This window comes from Candoia aspera, chromosome 2, assembly GCF_035149785.1.
Source record: "Candoia aspera isolate rCanAsp1 chromosome 2, rCanAsp1.hap2, whole genome shotgun sequence".
NCBI classification, from domain to species: domain Eukaryota; kingdom Metazoa; phylum Chordata; class Lepidosauria; order Squamata; family Boidae; genus Candoia; species Candoia aspera.
This window is the reverse complement of record NC_086154.1, coordinates 138,358,446-138,377,923: the sequence shown is the minus strand read 5'-3', so window position 1 is coordinate 138,377,923 and position 19,478 is coordinate 138,358,446. Positions and strand designations below refer to the sequence as shown.

Genomic DNA, 19,478 nt, shown 5'->3' with positions numbered 1-19,478 from the left:
TTCAGGCCAAGGTTTGCACCAGTCTGCACTCACCCAAACAGCTGGAACTGGGTCTAAAGCATGTAGTTAAAATGGTCCCCATGGTTCATATGTAGGGTTTTGTGAACAGAGCTATCCTAAGGTCCCGTTCCTTCAGAGGAGGTTTGATCAGGCTCAGGGTCCAAACGCAATATATGCATCCAAATTGTGTCAAGAAAAAGGAGTTGATGTTTTCTGAAGGTGGTGTGCAGTCTTGGTTTATCCACACTCTTTTAGTGGAAAGAATGTTTACATGGTTACTTTGGGAAAAAGGAAAACACAACCAGAAAATGAATTAAGCTGGGATTCAGCTAGTGTTGACAATACACTTGTTTGAACTAGCTCATATTGAAGGTATGGATGTTGGAGAAATCAGAAATAAAGAACAGAACTTTGAATGAGGTGTGGCTTAGGTTTAGTGAGAAAGTAGTTTTACTCATGAACAGGTCCTTTTCCTCCTTCGTATCAGGTTTACCTTATCTGGAATCCATCTTTGTATATGACCATGTGCATGCATGGATAGGTGTTTATGTATGCACATACATCGTGGGAACTGATGTGCTTTTCTCATCTGCAGGTGGAGCAGCACCAATGACCTCCAGGGAGGCTCCTGTGAACTTTCTGGAAGAGGGTGGACTGGCTGAACGGTTCCTTCACATTGAGCGAGAGCAGATAGTCCACCTGAATTCACTCAGCTTCCTTGAGCCCATCCAGTATGTTTATAATCCTTTGGATTACGCCTGGGAGCCCCACCAAGACTATGTGCGTAAATATTGTCGCTCCCGGAAGGAGGTGCTCTTTCTTGGGATGAACCCAGGGCCTTTTGGCATGGCCCAGACTGGGGTAAGCAGACAACCAAGGTCGGGGCTGCAGGGTAAGGGTCACCGGAATAGAACTGAATCTGCAGCAAAGTGCAGGCTAGGACTGTGCGTGTATTCTGAATGCCTGGGAATATGCCTTCGGCTCATACAGAACTCAAATTCATCTAGTCTACCTCAGTGCGCAGCCACCAAACCTCTCCTTAAAACCCTTCTTAGGAAGAAATGTCCACTGGCTTCCAAGGTGTCTCTTCCATTGTCAGATTGCTCACATGATCGTATTTAGCCTATTTTTCCCCCTTGCAGTTTGAATGGATTGATTTGACTTTTATCTTCTGGGGCTACAGGAAATAAATTTGCTCCACTGTCTGCAGGATCTCAGTTTAAATCCTTGAAGATGGCAGTGGAAGCCTTTTAAATTTCCTTCTCTAAGATACTAAAGGCAGCCAACTCTTTCAACTTTTCCTTAAGATCTTTCACCCATCTTTGTTTTCTCAATTTGTAATGTAAAAGCATAGGTGGTTTATCTGAATGAGCAGAAGGAAGGGCCAACAAGGAGGAAGTAGAGGTGAAAAACCTGCTGGGACCCTACTTTAATCTTGTCTCCCTAGAAGTTGGGGCTGATAATCAGTTGTAGTCCAGTGCTTGGGATCTACCAGTGCTGTTTGAACACTAGTCAGGTAGCCTCAGGTGAGAAAGAATTCCATGCATGTAAGTTGGCACTGTGTCCCCCTCTATGTCTAGCCCAGAAGTGCAATAGGCTAGCAGCTTTTGTAGTCCTTTTTGCACAGCTGTACTAACAGGAGCAAGTGGATGAATGTGAATGGGTGTGAGAGTGTCAGGTGTGGCTCTTACTTCTTCTCCACTCACAGTAGTTTCAGCCCTGCTTTGTTCATTCTAAAAGTAGGTACATATAGTAACATAAAAAGTATAGTCACTCTCTCACTTGTTTCTGCAGTGGCCTCCAGTTCTGGTCAGATTGCTGAGCCTCGAAAAGTAACCTTATTGTAGTGAGATTATTGTGAATAGTAGTAGAACACCTCATATGTAAAACCTTTTGCTATATTGTTTTTTCTGCAGAAGGTCTGTACCTGTCTGTATTTCCAGGTTAGTGAGTTTTTCTCATCTCCCCAATTTCCTACATGCGACATTTATCTTGTGTGCGGCAACTGTATTCATTGTCTCCTCCCACTGTAGCCAAGTCAACACCCAGACAGATAATTCAGTTTCTGCTTTGAAGCTATGCCAGGAAAGGAAATGGGTAGGGAATTGATAGCATGGCAGAGTGCTTGCTGAGATACTGTGATTTAACATGTGTGGGTGTATATGTGTAAATTGACTGATTTTTCTCTGAATGTCAGAAGCACTTAGCCTCAAAGAAGTGGCTTCCAATCTTCTTTACAACAGTTCTAAGTACAATTATAAATTACCTCTTTCTCTATGGTTACAACATGACTCTCTTCTTTCTATAATCTATCCTGTCTAATCATCAAAACTGTAAATCATAAGTTTCTTTTTTTCTGTTTTACAAAAAGTCCGTAAGGGGTTTCCAGTCAGCAGTAGAAGTAGATACTGTCTTTTCTCTGATCAAAGAAGTCAGTTTGGCCATCTCAGCGAGTTCCATCATCTTCACCAACCATTCCTCTGTTGTAGGTATTGCCAAATCTTTCCATCTTTGTGCATACAATAATCTTGCTGCACTTATCATATACAAAAACAAAATTCATGACTTTTTTCTAACTGTTTGTCCATCAATCCCAAAAGAAAAACCTCTAGTCTCAATTGTATATTATTCTTTAAAATCCTCTGAATCACTGTGTGCATCTGAATCCAAATTTTCTAGCTTTTTCACACATCCACCAAACATGATAAAATGTCCCTTCTTCTTGTTCACATTTCCAACATGAATTTGAAATGCCTTTATACATTCTAGACAATTTCTCTGGTGACATATACCAATAGTGCATCATCTCATAAAAATTCTCTTTAAGATTATAATGTAGTATAAATTTCAATCCTTTCAACCACATATTTTCCCATTGTTCCATCTGTATATTATAACCAAAATTTTAGCCCACTTTATCATACATTGTTTCACTTGTTCTTCTGTTTCAAATTTCAATAAAAGTTTATACATTTTAGCAATTACATGTTCATCATTTGTACACAATTCTGTTTCAAAATCAGTCTTACAATGTTCAAAACCATAATTTTTTTGTCTACTTTAGATCTTTCTAATAATTGTAAATAAGAGAACCATTGACAACCAAATCCCTCTGCCACCAGTTCTTCTCTTGATTTTATTTTACATTCCCCTTGACAAAATTCTAATACCTTGTGATAAGTTAGCCATTTGTGTTTGCCTATTATTTCTTGTCCATAAAATGCTTCTTGTGCTGAGAGCTGCAAAGGTGTTTTCAGGCCCAACCTGTGTTTGTATCTATTCCATATTCTCAATATGGCACTTCTAACATAATGATTTTTAAAATCCACATTAACCTTAGCTTTTTCATACCACAAATATCTATGCCCCCCAAATCTCAGGTCATGTCCTTCTAACTTGAAAAGCCTTCTGTTTCTCAGCAACACCCACTTTTTCATCCAAACCAAACAGCAAGCTGCAAAATACAATTTCAAATCATGTAGACCTCCCCTTTTCTTTGCATTTTGTAACACCTTATATTAACTCCTGGATTATTCCCCTGCCACACAAATTTAGATATAACCTTCTGCCACTGTTTAAATGGGGCATCAGTTGTCAAAACAGGTATTGTCTGAAACAAAAACATCATTCTAGGCAGGACATTCATTTTTATTACAGAAATTCTCCCCACCAATGACAATTGTAATTTCTCCCATCTTAACATGTATTTTTTAACTTCCTTTCATGTCTTAACATAGTTATTTTGAAATAACATACAGTTCATATTTGTCATAGTAATACCCAGATATTTTACCTTCTTCTCAATCTTAAAACCTGTTTTATTCATCAATTCTGTTTGATCTCTTCTATTTTCATATTTTTGTTAACATCTTTGTCTTCTGTTTATTAATCTTAAACTCTGCTAGTGCACCAAATTCTTTTAGTTTGCCCATTAGTGTTTCAATTCCTTTTAAAGGATCTTCTAAAACCAGCACAGGTCATCTGCAAAAGCTCTTAACTTGTAAGTTTCTTTTTAAAATCTTTACTCCCACAGTCCTCTCATCTTGTCTTATATCTCTGTTCAGTATTTCAAGAACCAAAATAAATGAGAGGAGATAGTAGGCATTCCTGTCATGTTCCTTTTTGTATCTCACAGGGTTTTGTTAGATCTCCATTAACTATTATTTGTGCTTTCTGTGAAGTGTAAATTGATCTTACCCATTTTATAAAATTCTCTCCAAAATTCTTATCTTCCAAAATCTTGAACAAGAAAGCCCAGTTCAAATTGTCAAAGGCCTTCTATGCATCTAAGAATATCAGTGCGGCTTGTTTTTCATTGTATGTTGCTCCAAATATTCCAAAATGTTCAACACATTTCTAACATTGTCCTTTAATTGTCTTCTAGGTAAAAACCCACAATGATCCTCATGAATAAATTCTTGCAAAATTATTTTCAATCTATCCACCAGAATTGTTATAAACAACTTCTAGTCATTATTCAATAATGATATCAGCCTATAGTTTCTTGTTAAAGTCAAATCTTGTCTCTCTTTAGGTATTAGTGCTATATTCGCCTCTTTCTAACTCTCTGGCATCTTTTCTCCCTATAAGATAGAGTTTGTTGTATTTTATAAGGTTGTAAAAGTTAATCCTCAAAACATTTATAATAAGAACCTGATAATCCATCTGGTCCAGGCACCTTTCCTGGTTTAATCTTTTTTATAGCTTCAGAAACTTCCCTTATTGTTATAGGTCCATTCATGATTTGTCTCTGTTCCTCTGTAATCCTCAGTACATTTTGTTTCTTTAGATATTCATCTATTTTCTCCAGCAAGGTGTCACTTCCTTTATACAAGTTGGAATAATATTGATTAAATGCTTTTTGTATAGCTGCATTATCCATTAATACAGTATATCCCTCTTGTAATTTCAATATCATTTTCTTTCCTTTTCTTTTCGTAATTTATATGCTAACCACTTTCCTGATTTGTCTGCAAACTCAAATTTTTTTTTGCTTTACATAGTTCATTTTTATTTCCATTTCTCTTACAGTTAACATTTCTCTTACTATTAACTGCTTTGTATCTTTTTTCTTTTCTATTTTTCTTTTTCTTTTTTTCTTTTCTTGCACTTTTAGCTTTCTCTTTGATTTCTTTCTTTTTCTTTTCTTTTTCTTACTTTTTTTAGTTTGTATTAGTTTTTATCTTCCTTTAAAAAATATGTATGTATGTGTGTGTGTGTGTGTGTGTGTGTGTGTATATATATATAATTGTAGACACAATGCAGCTAAAAACCGGTGGGAGTTTTCTTTTATTTAAACCATGAGAATACAGGACTTCAGTTGAAGCTTGCAATAAAGCAACAGCTCTTATTGAATACCATTTGTTTTCAGCACAAACCCACCTTTTCAGACTTCATGAAGCTTGCATCCAGTGTTGTGTAGGAGTATAGGAGTTGTTTCCAATTCTGTTTTAGGTTATTCCTAAATAACCTAATTCCAAATAGTCGTCTTTTTTTCATCTTTTGCAAAAACCGGACAGGCCTTGGCTTTGCTATTTTCTTTTCCATAACCTCCTCATTTCCAAAAGGAGTCAGCTACATACCTTCACTGGTAATGGTAAAGTCATCGTTTTCTAGCCAAACTTTTTCTCAAATACAAATTCCCCTGATTAAGTAACATCTGAATTTCAAATCAAATCAAATTCTTTATTACAGGTCAACGACCCAGACTAAATAAAACTTATTAAATAAAACCTACAAATTAGAGCTACAAGGTAGAACAGACAGAGTGAAATAAAGTATACAGGGTAAAAGATCTACAATCATACTTGCACTATTTTGCTGTCAGCAGTATATGAGTTTTACAAGCTGCAAAAACGAACTGTGCAACGGCAAGAGTTACCTTGGGGTCCTTATCTGCTAGCAAGAATTGCATATGAAATTCTTCAGTCCGTTCCAGAAATGGAATTAGAAGAAGCATTGGGAGCTCTTTGTGTATGTCTTGATAAAAATTACAGTATGAGTTTGTGTTTCAGTATTACCATCGTTACAAAGGCAAAGCCTTTCTGCATATAGAATTTAACGTCTGAATTTGAATGTGTGATTCTAATTCCCCTGAGATGCTTTGAACTTGCGTTAGTCTTCTTTTATTAGAACTCTGTGGTGGTTTGCTTATGGTATATTCCTTAAGTGCCCATGATTCAACACCCCAAGATCCTGCATATGTGCATTCAATTTACACACACACACGCACGTGCGCGCGCGCACACACACACATTTATATAATGCATGTAGATATTTTGTATCACTAGGGACTGACCAATTCATCAATTTAGATTTCTCTCAGTTACAGATTTATTTTCCAAACATTTATTTGTCTCATTCTAATTGTACATCAGTTTGTAATCTTGTCATTAAAAAGTCCTCTCCAAATTCCTTACATGGTTGGACTTCTGGGGAAGAAATGGTGAATTGAAGATGGCTCCACTAAAAGTGGAACTGATGACGGCAGAGGAATGAAAAGCCAGCAAGAAGACCGGTTCTTCGTAATTACTCTCTGGACAAGGAGAGGACTTCAGGTTGCCCATAAGGGCTCCATACAGTTACTCCTTGTGGGTTTATTGCTTTGGTAGACAAAGGAATAGCTATCTTGCTCAACCCACAGTCGGCGCCTTCAAAAGGACCCTGGGTTCTCATACTTCTTTTTCTAATAACTTTTGGAAATTGCTTGTTAACTGTTTTTCAGCTATTAGGAACCTTTGGATTGACAAGTTTTACAGCACCGGGTGAGTCTCCTTCAATCCTTAGCAAAAGTGGTTTTAAATACAAGTTTAAGGACTTAAAAAAAAAATTTTTTTTAATAAACAGAAAAGGGATGATTAAAATGTTGATTTTGGAAAGTTATAAATGGACTAAGCATCCAGTTGGATTTGAAATAAGATTTTGAAATTACTTATAAGAATGTTTCCCATGGGAAAATGCTTTTGCTTTGAATTCTCTTTAAAAAATCATGATAGGATGAGACTTTGAAGGTTGGACACTGGAGGGAACCAGAAGGAACTACAGATTACAATTAAAGGAGAAGAACACTTAAATTTGACTTACTAATACAGAATGGAGGAAAATACTTTAACATTGATGATACTTTTGAACAATGGACCAGAAGTTAATTTTAAGAATGTCTGCCTCTATAGACAGACTGTTTAAAAGATGTTATGGAAGAGGAACAAGTTTTACCAGACAAGACTGAGAATGATCTGAAAGTAGATTTTAAAATGTCAGGTTATAAGAATGATATGGAAAAAGATGCTACAGTGGACATACAAATGAAACCGGCTGATGTCTTAATAATTAAAAGGGACCTACAAATAACAAACCAGAAGAGTGATTTGGATAACTTTCCTATACTCTTACAAAAGAGACTTGTTAAAGTTTTGAAGGATTTGGCGAGAAGGGGCAAAGAAAACATGAAAAGAAATCAAGTTCTAGGACATTATTAGAAGGGATTAAAGATCAAGATTGTTAAAGTAAAAGGAAGGAATGTATAGTTGGTTTGTTTGATCAAGGTTAAAATAGATATGTTATCTCTGGCAATTCTTAATGGACTTTTGCTGACCAGGACTGAATGATGAGGCTTTAAGGGTTTGTTTATAGTTAAGAGATGGGATCTGGGAAGATCATTTATTTTATTTTAAGAGAAGGTGATAAGTTACTAAAATTGTTTATAGTTGTGATGAAGGGGGAAGTAATTTCTTTATATATTTCTTTTTCTTTACTATATTCTTGTTTTTTCTTTTCTATTTTTCTTTCTATTTTTTCTTTTCTGCACTTTCTAATTTTTCTTTTTATTCTTTTGGGGTTTTTTTGTTTGTATTAGTTTTTATCTTTTTATTTGTAATTTTTAATAAAATTACTATAAAAAGGATTATTTTCTGCTGCATATATTTTGCAGGTGAATTGTGCAATGTTTTCTCCTCAGAATAATATTGGTTCGTCCTTTTCAATAATATCTGCATTTTTATGTCAGCTTTCTGCAGTGTCTACTTTTTTATTGATAGGGAAGTACAATTCAGAGAAGTGCAGATATTGTTAGATAATTGTACAGAGTTTGCTTAGTTAAGAAAGTATAAGTTAGGCAAGTTCACAGTAAGATATGAACCAAATTTGTTTCCCATATCTAGATCCATTTAGTTCTGGGATTCCCAGCTTGTCACTCCTTCACACCAGTGTGTCAAGAGAATTCTTGCCCCTCAAATGTTTAAAGGCTACTTTCATTTTAAATAAAAATTTAAAAGAACCTAGCATGCTGTCAGAGAAAGCACAAGCATCCAGAATGATTTCTATTTCTAAGAACGCTCTTGGATTTCACATAGACTACAGCTCAGTGCTGGCCGGACTGTTTTCAGAGCAAATCACCTAACCTCCCCCAAAAGACTAGGGGTAAGCTAGAGGTTGATAGAGAAAGTCTAGGGAGAGGGTAGATTAGAGAGAGAGGAGCAGTGAGCAACTCTACCCATTTGCCTTTTGGCAAATCAGATGCCATAGCAGCCATTTTATGAATGAAAATGTCCTCACAGCAGCCATTTCTTTTATTGTCTTAAAATGTGAAATGAGTTCAACCAGCCCCCAAAGATTGGGACCCTGATCTGGTTCAATACTGCATACTGACTGGGCGCTGCTTCCGGGGGTTCAGTCAGGGAAGATTCCCAGCCTTTCTCGTAGCTGCCAATGATAACACCTTAAAGCCTTCCTCAGAATTCCCACATTGTTTAGGGGACGTCATGACGGCTAAGTTGGTATGAATCCAATATAAATGCTGGAGCATAGATATTCCTTGGCCAGCATCCTAGTACATGTCATCTTTAATTATATGTGGGAAAGGTTACAGACATGAAGAGTTTCATATTACAGGAACCTCTGGAGGCTCGGTGTATTGTAGGCATAGAAACATCCTACGTCTCCTCTCCATATGCCCCTATTTTGGTTTTAATGGTCATTTAGAAAAGTATACGGCCCACTTTCAACAACAACAATGCAGTCTGCAAACCTAAAATATAAGGACAGAAATAGTGTTACGAAACAGTCAGTCAAACCTCACAATAACAGAGGAAATTTAAGCCAAAGGGGACAAGATTGTAAAGGCCTAGGAGAACTTTGGTTAATGCTGAAAGGTTAATGGTAGACATTAAATGGGGCTTCCTGGAAGAGGACTTTGAAAGGTGGGGCACCACACTGAAAAATGGCTCTTATTCCAGTCCCCACCAGCCTCCCTGTGGGTGATGGGGGCCCCGAGAGAAGAGCTTCAGTGAAACCATTATCCCTGAATCAAAGTTGGAGGGAGCAGCAACATTAATATACAACCACATCAATAACACATTAAGCCTATTGTCTCCATGCTAATTGAGACCTGGGGCTTCTCCTGAGACATCATAATAGTTTGGGACTCAAAGAGGTGCATTTGGAACCATTTGCTAATGCTTCAGAGTGAAATGGAAAGGTCATCTCTCAACTTTGCCTGGGATTCCTGTCTTTTTATTATTATTTATTTATTATTTTATTATAACTGCTGTTCTGAAGCTTTTTTAAAAATAATATTGTCCAAAGCTTGTTGCATCAAAATGCAGAGTGAAAGACTTTGCTGTGGAACTGAGATTCTTGGTAGGTGTATCGGTCCTTTGCAACACAATACATGTCCTCTGCAAGCTTGGATGGATAGAGTTTCCAAAAAAGGCTTCAGTTTGGTTTAGCAAGCTCCACTCTGGAGCCTTAATTAGCTCTGTGGAATCTGAACTGCTCAGCCAAAGCAGAGCTGTTTGCCAGACCTCAGCTATTTCATCAGTTCCAACAAACCTATATAGACGGTGTTTTTCAAATTGCTCAAGAGTGATACAGAAGAGTCCACTAGAGATTGTTCACTTTTCAATCTGTCCTGGGCCATCCTTGTAGACCCAAACTGGGAAATGTAAATGCAAGTACAATATGCCAAAGTTCACAGGATGTACAGGTCTTTTGACACAGATAGGGAGATGCTGACTAAAGTAGCCGTACCCAAGCTGGTGAACTCCAAATGTGTTAGGACAGCAACTCTTGAAATACCCAGACAGCATAAACAAATGACTTTGAAATGTTTTAATGGGAAGCTGTTCTCAAATGTTTTGAATAAACAAAAATAGAATTCTGGTTGGGATGTTGGGAGATGGTAGTCCAACCCGTTTGGCACGCACCAGCTTGGTTAAAGCTGAGCTAAAATATTTATTAAGCTAAACTGCATTCAGTGAGCTCAGAACTGTTTTTGAAGCCTGGGATAGATAAAGTGCACTTCTCAGCAGTCCTCTGGCTTGAAGCTCCAGATTCCTACTCCTCTCTCCCCACTTTTTTCTTTGTTTTGTTTGCTTGCTTATATCCTATTTTCCTATTTTCTTTCCGTTGTGAAGCTCAAAGCAACCCACAGGGAGTTCCCAGGCAATCTCTCATCCGCATTGGCCAGTACTTAGACCTGTTTAATTTCAACATGGTTGCTGCATCACATTCCTTCTTGGTGTATGAGTTCCCTGAACTATTTCCTGAAGTGATACTAAGGAGCTAAACAAGGAAAAAAAATGGCATCCTGGTGGAGGATATGGAGTCTCTCCCTACTGAAGGGTGGAGCATGTTGAGAGGAAGATGTGTTTTTAATGTGTTTTTTTCCCTCCACTTTCAGGAGGATGATTCATTCCAACTTGGGGGTTAAATGTCCACTGCAGATCTCTCAAAGCAAACACAGACCTCCACTTCATCCCCGTACCAAGAAACTTTTCTTGTAACAGCCCATATTTCTCCTCTAGGTGCCCTTTGGAGCAGTGCAGCTTGTTCGAGACTGGCTGCAGGTAAGTGGACAGGTGTCTCGACCAGCACACGAACACCCTAAGAGGCCCATCCGTGGCTTGGAGTGCCCCCAGACAGAGGTGAGTGGAGCCCGCTTCTGGGGCTTCTTCCGTTCTGTGTGCACCAGGCCTGAAAAATTCTTCCAGCACTGCTTTGTACACAACCATTGTCCGCTGCTCTTTGTCAGTCAAAGTGGGCGCAATCTGACACCGGCTGACCTGCCAGCCACTCGGCGTGAACAGCTTCTGCAGATTTGTGATGATGCCCTGTGTGAAGTTGTGAAGTTATTGGGAGTTGCAACAGTCATTGGGGTTGGACGCTTTGCTGAACAGCGTGCCCACAAGGCTTTGTCAGCTGCTGGCATTCCAGTACGAGTAGAGTGGGTAATGCACCCGTCACCTCGCAATCCCAAGGCCAACAAAGGCTGGGATGCCATCATCCGAGCAAAACTGGAAGAACTAGGCTTGATGGCTCTCATCACAGACTAACTGAAAACTCCAGAGAAAACAAAGAACTCTTACTTCAGAAGCATTAATTCTTCTACAGTACTCATTGACTTGGATTAAGAATCTTCTAGCTTTAATTAACCCGACCTCAGTTTTTCACTACTCTTATTAGCCCTTCTGGGGTGAATTGACAATTGAGCTCTCCAGATTTTTATGAAGCACAAGGCTAGAATATATTTTGTTCGGTGCTAACACTTATTTAGGCAGCTGTATTCAGTTGGGTATCAGTGCCTTCTTCATGGTACACTTCGTGGTAGATATTCATGTTGCAGTTTCGTGCAACAATATTCCAGTTGAGATTTTGCCTAAACCTTTGCCCTTTTGGGGTGATATGGATCCTTAATGCTGCTTATGTTGATGGACTACCAACTGAGTTAGCCCAGTATTGTCTACTCCATCTGAAGCTCTTTAAAGCCTAGATATGCTCAATTTTCTATATGCAAAGCAGATGCTCTGTCCTGGAGTTACAGTTCTGAATCAGGAGGGTGGTGCGCATCATGGCAACAGTGTGGGAACTGCCTCCTCATAGCTACTTTTAATGCTGCTTAAATTCACATATGCATATCAGAAGAAAACCTAAGCTGGGTCCAAGAACACTGGAAAAGCCCTAACTAGAAGTAGGAGGGATGAGATCTGTGGTTCTCTCTGTTTCTGCACTACTGTATTCTTTGACATGAATGGTTCACATCTCATTCCCTTCTTGATTGGTGGATCTTTGGGAACGGAACAAATGAACAAAGAAGAGGAAATGGTTGGGAAAAAAGCTCCCCTCCCTCTCTTCAGTTCTTGGTTTGGTTTGGTGTTCATTTGTTTTTTAATTTAAAATTGCAGCTAGCTACTCTCAGTCAACTGCTGAGTAGGAAGCGGCAACATTTCTCAAAATACCTGTTCAGGAATTTGAAGGAACAATGCAGGCATATTCCAGATTACCCTGCAGTCATCTCAACTACCTTGGCTATATCCTGGAAAACAAATGTGTAGGAACACCCTTGACTGTTGCTGTACTAAGTAGGCTTGGATTAAACACTGTCTGGAGGTAGCTGCTGTGCTTCTGGGTGCAGCCCCATCACTAAAGACCAACAAAATGTCTGTATGGAGAATGTGAGTGGAATTTGCTCTTTACAGACTTGAACATGGTTCAGAAGCAATCCAACCCCGCCACCCAGCCTACATTTCTTGTGCTATTCCTTGTAAGTTAAACATTCCCTTGAGTCGAGCTTGACTCCTGGTTTTCTTTGCAATAATGCAGAAGTGGTTTGTCTTTGGGAAGCAGGCAAGGGCAAACCACTTCCAAAAACCTTGCCAAGAAAACTGCAGGGACTAGTCCAGGCAGTCTCTGAGAATCGGACAAGATTGAACAGATAAAAAAAAAAAGGTATCTATAGCTAATCAGTATGGCTCCTCTTCTAGGAACAAGAATCATAACCAGTTCATAATTTTAAGAGTTTCTTTTGAAAGCAGCATCTGGATCTTCTGTAGGACTGCTGGGATTTGTTCACTTTTTTTCAATCCAGATTCCTTCTGGCAGATTCCTGTGACAGAGAATATTGACGGGTTACTGTGATGAGGAATAATCTGCATTCTGTTCACTTACTATGATGGGAAAATGTCACATAAGATGCTTCTTTGGAACACTAAATGATATTTGTTTGTCCTAACTATGTTGCAAATGATCACTCACTCAAAAAGAAAAATTACACTCGTTCTTTCCTGTTTACAGAAATGTGTTGTGGTTAATTAATAATGCACCCATTTTATTTTGTCATTGATGTAACAAGCTAAAAGTCTCACTTTTGGGCGGGGTGAGTGGTTGACATCTGGGTGTTGTTATTGGCATGGACTTCTCTGCCTCAAGCTCTTTGCTCCTGACCTTGGCTGATGTAGCCCTCACACCTAATACCCAAAGACTGTACCTTTTTGTTAGGAAACAAACACCTAACAAGGAAGTTTGGAAAGTGTTAACTGCTCTGTCAATAAGATGGGTGATCCTTGATGTTGTAGTATAGAGAGAAACACCTCACTGAGCGCCCCCCCACATCTTTCCCCACTGCCCAGAGCTGCTTAGCTGCTATTGTACCATCTGATCCTTGTGCCATTTTCTTTTATAAATCAAGAGGGTTGCTTTTTTGCGGCTCACATTTTTAATGGCTGATTTTTTCCCCCTGCAGACGGTAAAAAATCAGCACCAATTAATGTTGGGGGTGGGATGGGAAGGCTGAGTGTTGCATAGGTGCTGATTTTGTGCTTCCCGTTCATCATCTGAAGGGACAGTCCTAGTGAGGATAACCATGTATCTGTTGGAAATGATTCTGAGAAACGGGGGCCTGAAAACAGTGGTTGGGTGGGAGCACCCATTGTTGCTTATGATCATATCCCTAGAACACAGCCTTGTTTCTGCCTGCTTTGACGGAGCCAGGTGAAGATGGATGTTACATAGTAGTTTGAACGCCAGCACCCACATTTTCCAAGAAGTCTTTCTGCTACACAGAAGGGAGATTTAATTGTTTCCTCCTTGGAGGGGCCACATCCGGGGCTAAGTGTTTCTGGATATTCTGAGCATCTGAAGAGGATGTCAGAACAGTGCGTTCTAAGAGTCGGCAGCTTATATATTTTCAGAGTCCCAGAAGGAGTTTGGCATTCCAAAAAACCCTAAGAGGCCTAGAGCAATGGGTCAATTTAGCCAGCAACTCAAGGGTGCCATGCCTAGGTCAAGATTCTGCCCTGCTATGGCTTGGCAACAGTGATGGTCTCATGACATCCCCTTGCTATGTTTCCTATAAATAGTCATGATGAAGTTCCCTTGCATCTGTTACAGATTTTCAGCTGTGATCAGCAGGAAGCAAGTTTGTGCAACCCATAGCTGACATCCCTGACCCATGTTTTATTCTTTTAGCCACCTATCAGATTGAGAAATGCAGAGTTAGAACAGTTTTCACCAATCCAGCTGGGCCATTGTTGCCTTCTGTCAGGGTCAGGCTCGCTTCGCAATAAGACACGGACTCACTTAATGGGTATTAAGGATTTCCGGTTTATTGGAATGGTAGCTGACAGAACGAAAAACGGGAACGGGGGTGTGGTGGTGAGGCGCCCTGTTTATACCCTCTTTCGGGGTCCCGTGCTTCTCCACCCTTCATTGTCCCTAATCCCTCTTGATGGGTGCCTTGATGGTTGCGTGGGCGTTTTCCCGGTGTCTTCCCTTGTCCTCTTGATTCCAGTGTGTCGTCCAGGCCACCAGGTGCGGCTTATCTCTGCTTATCGGAAGCCCTTCTTTTCAGCTGTATATGAGTCCATGGGTGTGGGTGCTTTGGGTGCTTGGTTTAATCTCTGATTAAATTATCTCCTTCCTCTATTCCTTTATGATCATGATCTACATTGTGAGGCTCTTTGTGCCTTTCAACAAGGTCATGACACCTTCTAGTGTGATTTCTTGATGTGGCATAAGCTTTGTATTTATAGCAGAAATGTTTTGTGTTTAAGCTGGTCTGCCACATGGTTACAGGCTACCTCTTAGGGCAGCACTTCACCTGTGTAAATATAGCCAGACAAGGCAGTTGGGCAGGCTGAAAATGTGGGCGTAGTGTAGGAGACCATTTTCTGGACCATCAGTTTCCAGGTGGGCAAGAAAAGATTCCCTTTGTGAAAAAGAAAAGTGGTAGGTTTGCCTTATTTTCTTACTGTATAGGGCCGAAAGAATTCTGCACATGCTTAGAGGTACTCAACCACAGGAGCTGGACTTTAGATAAACAAATAACCACTACTGAAGCAGGAAGAATTAATATTATTTACAGATAGTTTACTTGAATCCAGGTCAGCTATTGCAGGTGGGTTGGCTCTGAGCTGTAAATTCCTTTCTATTCTGTAAGGTTCAGTTTTCTTTTTAAAGAAAGCTGAAGAGCTCTTCATGATTTTCCTCCCCATGTTAAAGTAAAAAGCATTAAAAGATTGTGGTTTAGAACTTGCTGTTGTCTCAGTGCTTATATACCTTGCTGACAGAAAGAGGCGTCAGAGAGCTCTCCTGCCTCTCTCTGGCTTTGAAGTTGCTGCCACCAGACATGCACCAGATCTCATATGCCATCTTCTAATTTAGAGATATAAACATCTCATGAGTTTAATCCTTTACCTCTAGATGTAACCGGGTTGCTAGCCCAGTGCCGGGAGCTTATACTCTTCCTGGTCTAAGTGCCGTCAGAGTTGGTGATGGATCACCAGAGCAGAGTGAACGAAAGAAGCCTGGGCTTCCTTGTAACTCAGTCCACAGCTCCAACAGCAGCTGCTATTATCATCTCTTACCGGCTTGCTACACTTCAGGAGGCCTGGGGAGACCACGTTGCCTTTGTGCTTGTAGGGAAGGATGAGTTTCACGGAAAAAGATCCTCCGCAGCAGAACTGTAGGCATCTGCAATAGGGAGCAAGTGCTGAAACATGTTGGGATACAAACTCCACCTGTTCGGTATTTGTGTGCAATGTTGCAACACCGGTAGGAAAGAACTAGTGTGATGTCACAATGCATGTTTTGTCATTTTGGCATCATATTTAGGAATGGGCACCCGTGAACAAAATTCATCTTGCAGTTTGTCAGACTGGCACCAAGAATGCAGGTTTTGATTTATCACTCAGAACTTTAGTGATGGATTCCTCTGAATCTAAGCTTTTATACAATAACAAGAGCAAGTTTAAAGTCCTCATTGTTTTGGGAAGAACGCCCCACCCTGAAAATTGTGGAGAACCCTCCATGAATATAGAGAATTTGTTGTTAAGAATCCCCCACCCAATTTCATGCATACAACAATTTCCTAGTAGTTGTATGAGAAAATAAATGTTATTTAGTGGGAGATGTAGATGTAAAAACTTAGATAATTTATATAGCTTAGTTTTTGACAGTGAGAATGGATTGTCCAATGTCAGAGCTGCATCCCTCTTTCTTGTCGCTGAATTCACCGGGAATTTTTTTTTTTTTAATACACTTTCAAATGGCTTTAGCCCTGCTTGTAGATTGGTGCAGCCCTCCTGCGATCCCACATTGCCACTGATTTCCTTCTGGCACAAGTGGGATGCTGTAGAAATGGCATGAAGCTCAGTTTCAATCTACAATGGTACTTCCGCATGTAGAAGGCTAACTGTATCTCCAAGTTACCTTTCCAAAGGGAAAGCCACTTGATTTTATTCATGGCTAAGAGGGAATCAGCATCTATTCAAGGTAACTTCTCCCATTCTTCCACTTAATGTATATATGAACATATAGTATCTCTTTCACGGGCCTCTCTGTACACATCCTCATCCACATAAAATACCACACAGAGATTTTACAAAAGGAAGGGTATCAACCCATTAAATTACCCATATTCTAATAATTAAATAAGAAATTAACTCTGAATCCATGTCAGTGTAAGGCCAATCTTTTCAAGAGAAATTTATTTACTGAATTTACACTCTATAAAAGCATTTGTAAAAATGTTTCAGTCGTAAAAGGAGTTGGTTTAGAAATGATATCTTACTCCCTCTGTCATAGAGCTAGTAACATGCCCCTGCCAAAATGGCTTCAAGAGAAGCTTTGCATAAGCCAAGATGCAACCAGGTTTAGTTAGGGGTATCCTTGTAGGTCAGAGTTGTTTCTAAATGTGGCTTCTGCCTGATTCTTGTCCCTTCATACAACAGGCGCCTGGAGGAAATGAGAAGGCTGTAGCCCTTGCCCTAGCCTTGATAGCTGGCTTATGTGCTAGGGTCCTTAGAGCTGAAACAGGTTTCATCTATTAGCCCCCATGGAACTGATTTCTGAGAAAAGTTGAAGCACAGATTTTTGGTATTATGAATAATAGCATTTCTCTAGCATTGATTAGCAGACATGTTAAAGTTGCTTGATAGATGGGAGGTCCTGGTTATGTCTGCACACTTACCCAAAAGGAGAAAAACAGTTGCAGTGCAACTATCCATGGTGGCAAGAGTCCAGATTTTGTAGCTGATTGATGAGAGGTTGTCTTAATAAAAGGGTTTTAAGAATGCACTGTTTTCTTTGAAGAATGGATGCTGCTTCACTTTGTATATTTGTAAATAAAGGATATTGGAATAATGCAAGTGCCTATTACTTTCTTTCCTCCCTGGGCATTCATTTTCGGTAAGGCTGCCCCATAGAATTGCCTGCTTCTAGAAAGTGGCAGTACAGCCTGGCTATATCCTGTTGTTCCTTTGAGACCCGAGGGACTCGTTCCTTCGAGTTTGAGGTCATTACCTCATCCCTCTTCTCCATCCCAACCCACCTGCCCCATCCAGCTTTTGATCTCCTGGTGCATTAACCTGAAATCTGAGATTCTGCTTTGGAATGAACAGATGGGACCGAGGGCTGGAGGGGAAGCCACAGGCTTGTGGATGGAGGGCGGGAGGCAATCAGAGCAATTCACTATCTCTCACTTGCATCAAGGATCACTTGTATCAAATTTTCTGCCTTCTTCAGCATCTGGTAAGAATCACTTCTTTGGATCAAGAAAAACCGACTTCTAAATCTTGAGGTGATGAAAGAATTCAATTTTCTGGCCTAGCTAAAATACAGAAATTTGAGACTGATGCCGTGGGCAAGTCCTCTACTTGGAGGGCAAAAACGTTGCAAAAGACACACACAAAGTATGGCAAAAGAGTGATTTCCCATGTGACTTTTGGAACAGTGGGTCTCATCGTTTTCAGGCACATAAACCACTGTTAGCCTCACCCATTTCTGGAAAACTGTTTGAATTTACCACTACATGTGGAGGAAGAGGAGTATTAGGTATGTTTCCTGTCTTGAGTTATTTATAAAAATAAAGGGATAAAAAAATCTAATCCATCCATCCATCCTTCTTCCAGTTTAGTACAAAAATAAAAAACTGGTTCTAGAGAACCATTGGTAGAAGATTCATGTTTTGAACATGTTGCTGGCTGTCCCTGAGTAACACTACGAAACTCCACGCTGAAAGGAGTCCATTTAAACTTGACCCCAGATTCAGGAAATGTTGCAAATCACTGCTTATATGCAGGTTTTCAGAGATGTGCAGCTGTAAATGGTAATTGTTATAGATGGTTTGGTTGACTTTACTGGCTTTGGATGTTATTCAAAATTACTGGTATGGTTTTACGTAACTTTGTATTTTCACTGTTGATTCAGCTACTCTGATTTCAAGGAATTCATAAAATCACAACAAATTCTGCAGGACACTTAAGATCGACACACTGTTTGATCGTGGTGAGTCTTCATGGTGCCACGAGAATGGTTTTGTCAGCAGCTCTACATGGCAATTCTTCTTTAATACAGTAGAATCTCAATTAACCGGCACCCATGGGGATTGGTAGATGCCGGATAAATGTAGTTTCCGGTTGCTTGAGAGTTACTATTAAAAATAGGCGCGCCGAGTTTGGACTTGCCTTTCTGCTAGAGAGGGATTGGCCGATCCCTTTCTGGCAGAGGGGTGGGTTTGGGCTTGGCGCACCGCACCACACCGGTCCAATCTGGGCTCTTTCTGGCAGAGGGGTGGGTTTGGGCTAAAGGTGGGTTTGGACTCGCCTTTCTGCTGGAGGGGATCGGTGCGGCGCAGCGCGGCACGCCAAGTTTAAACTTACCTTTCTGCTAAAAATTGCTTTTATTTACATTTTTATTTAACGTATTATTTCTTCGTTTTTGCCGGTTGCTTGAGAGTGCTGGTTGCTTGAGTTCCGGTTAACCGAGATCCTAATGTAATCAATTGAACGGAAATGGGAGCGCTTTGTGTAATCCCATTCATTTCTATTTCAACGACTTATTTACCAGTATGGAAATAAATGGCCCAAGGTTTTCATCCAATCTGAGTGATGGCAAAAGGCATTATTCCACTTTCAAAGGCTTATGCAGCAGTGTGATAAAGCCTAATCCTTTTGCTTCTGACACACTGTAAAATCATCACATCAACTTTGGAATTTATCTTGCTGGGATTATGTACGAGGAGAGCTGCGTTAGTCTATTGGTCCTTGTAATCTGTCTCATGTCCAACCTAGATCTGCATAACCAACCTCTCTTCCCCTCCCTTCCCCCCATCTGACCCCAATTTAAATCCTACTTGGGTCTGATTAGAAAAGGTGCTATCAGATTCTGGATTTTTGGCTGGGACTACAGGGACGCGGTGGTGCTGC

At 40.0% G+C, this 19,478-nt stretch overlaps 1 protein-coding gene across 3 annotated transcripts; it reads left to right on the top strand.

The window, feature by feature from the left end:
* Positions 1 to 595: 595 nt before the first annotated feature.
* On the top strand, positions 596 to 13,388 carry SMUG1 (single-strand-selective monofunctional uracil-DNA glycosylase 1). 3 transcript variants are annotated; one of them, XM_063293851.1, is made up of 2 exons: positions 596 to 861; positions 10,803 to 13,388. In XM_063293851.1, the coding sequence occupies exons 1-2, from the start codon at positions 610 to 612 to the stop codon at positions 11,328 to 11,330; spliced, it is 780 nt and encodes a 259-aa protein (XP_063149921.1). In that variant the 5' UTR covers positions 596 to 609; the 3' UTR covers positions 11,331 to 13,388. The 3 variants fall into 3 exon arrangements, 1 of the variants encoding a protein (XP_063149921.1); XR_010067234.1 differs by lacking the exon at positions 10,803 to 13,388 and adding an exon at positions 6,401 to 6,838 and having other exon boundaries at positions 759 to 861; XR_010067232.1 differs by lacking the exon at positions 10,803 to 13,388 and adding an exon at positions 6,378 to 6,838 and having other exon boundaries at positions 771 to 861.
* The last annotated feature ends 6,090 nt before the right edge of the window (positions 13,389 to 19,478 follow it).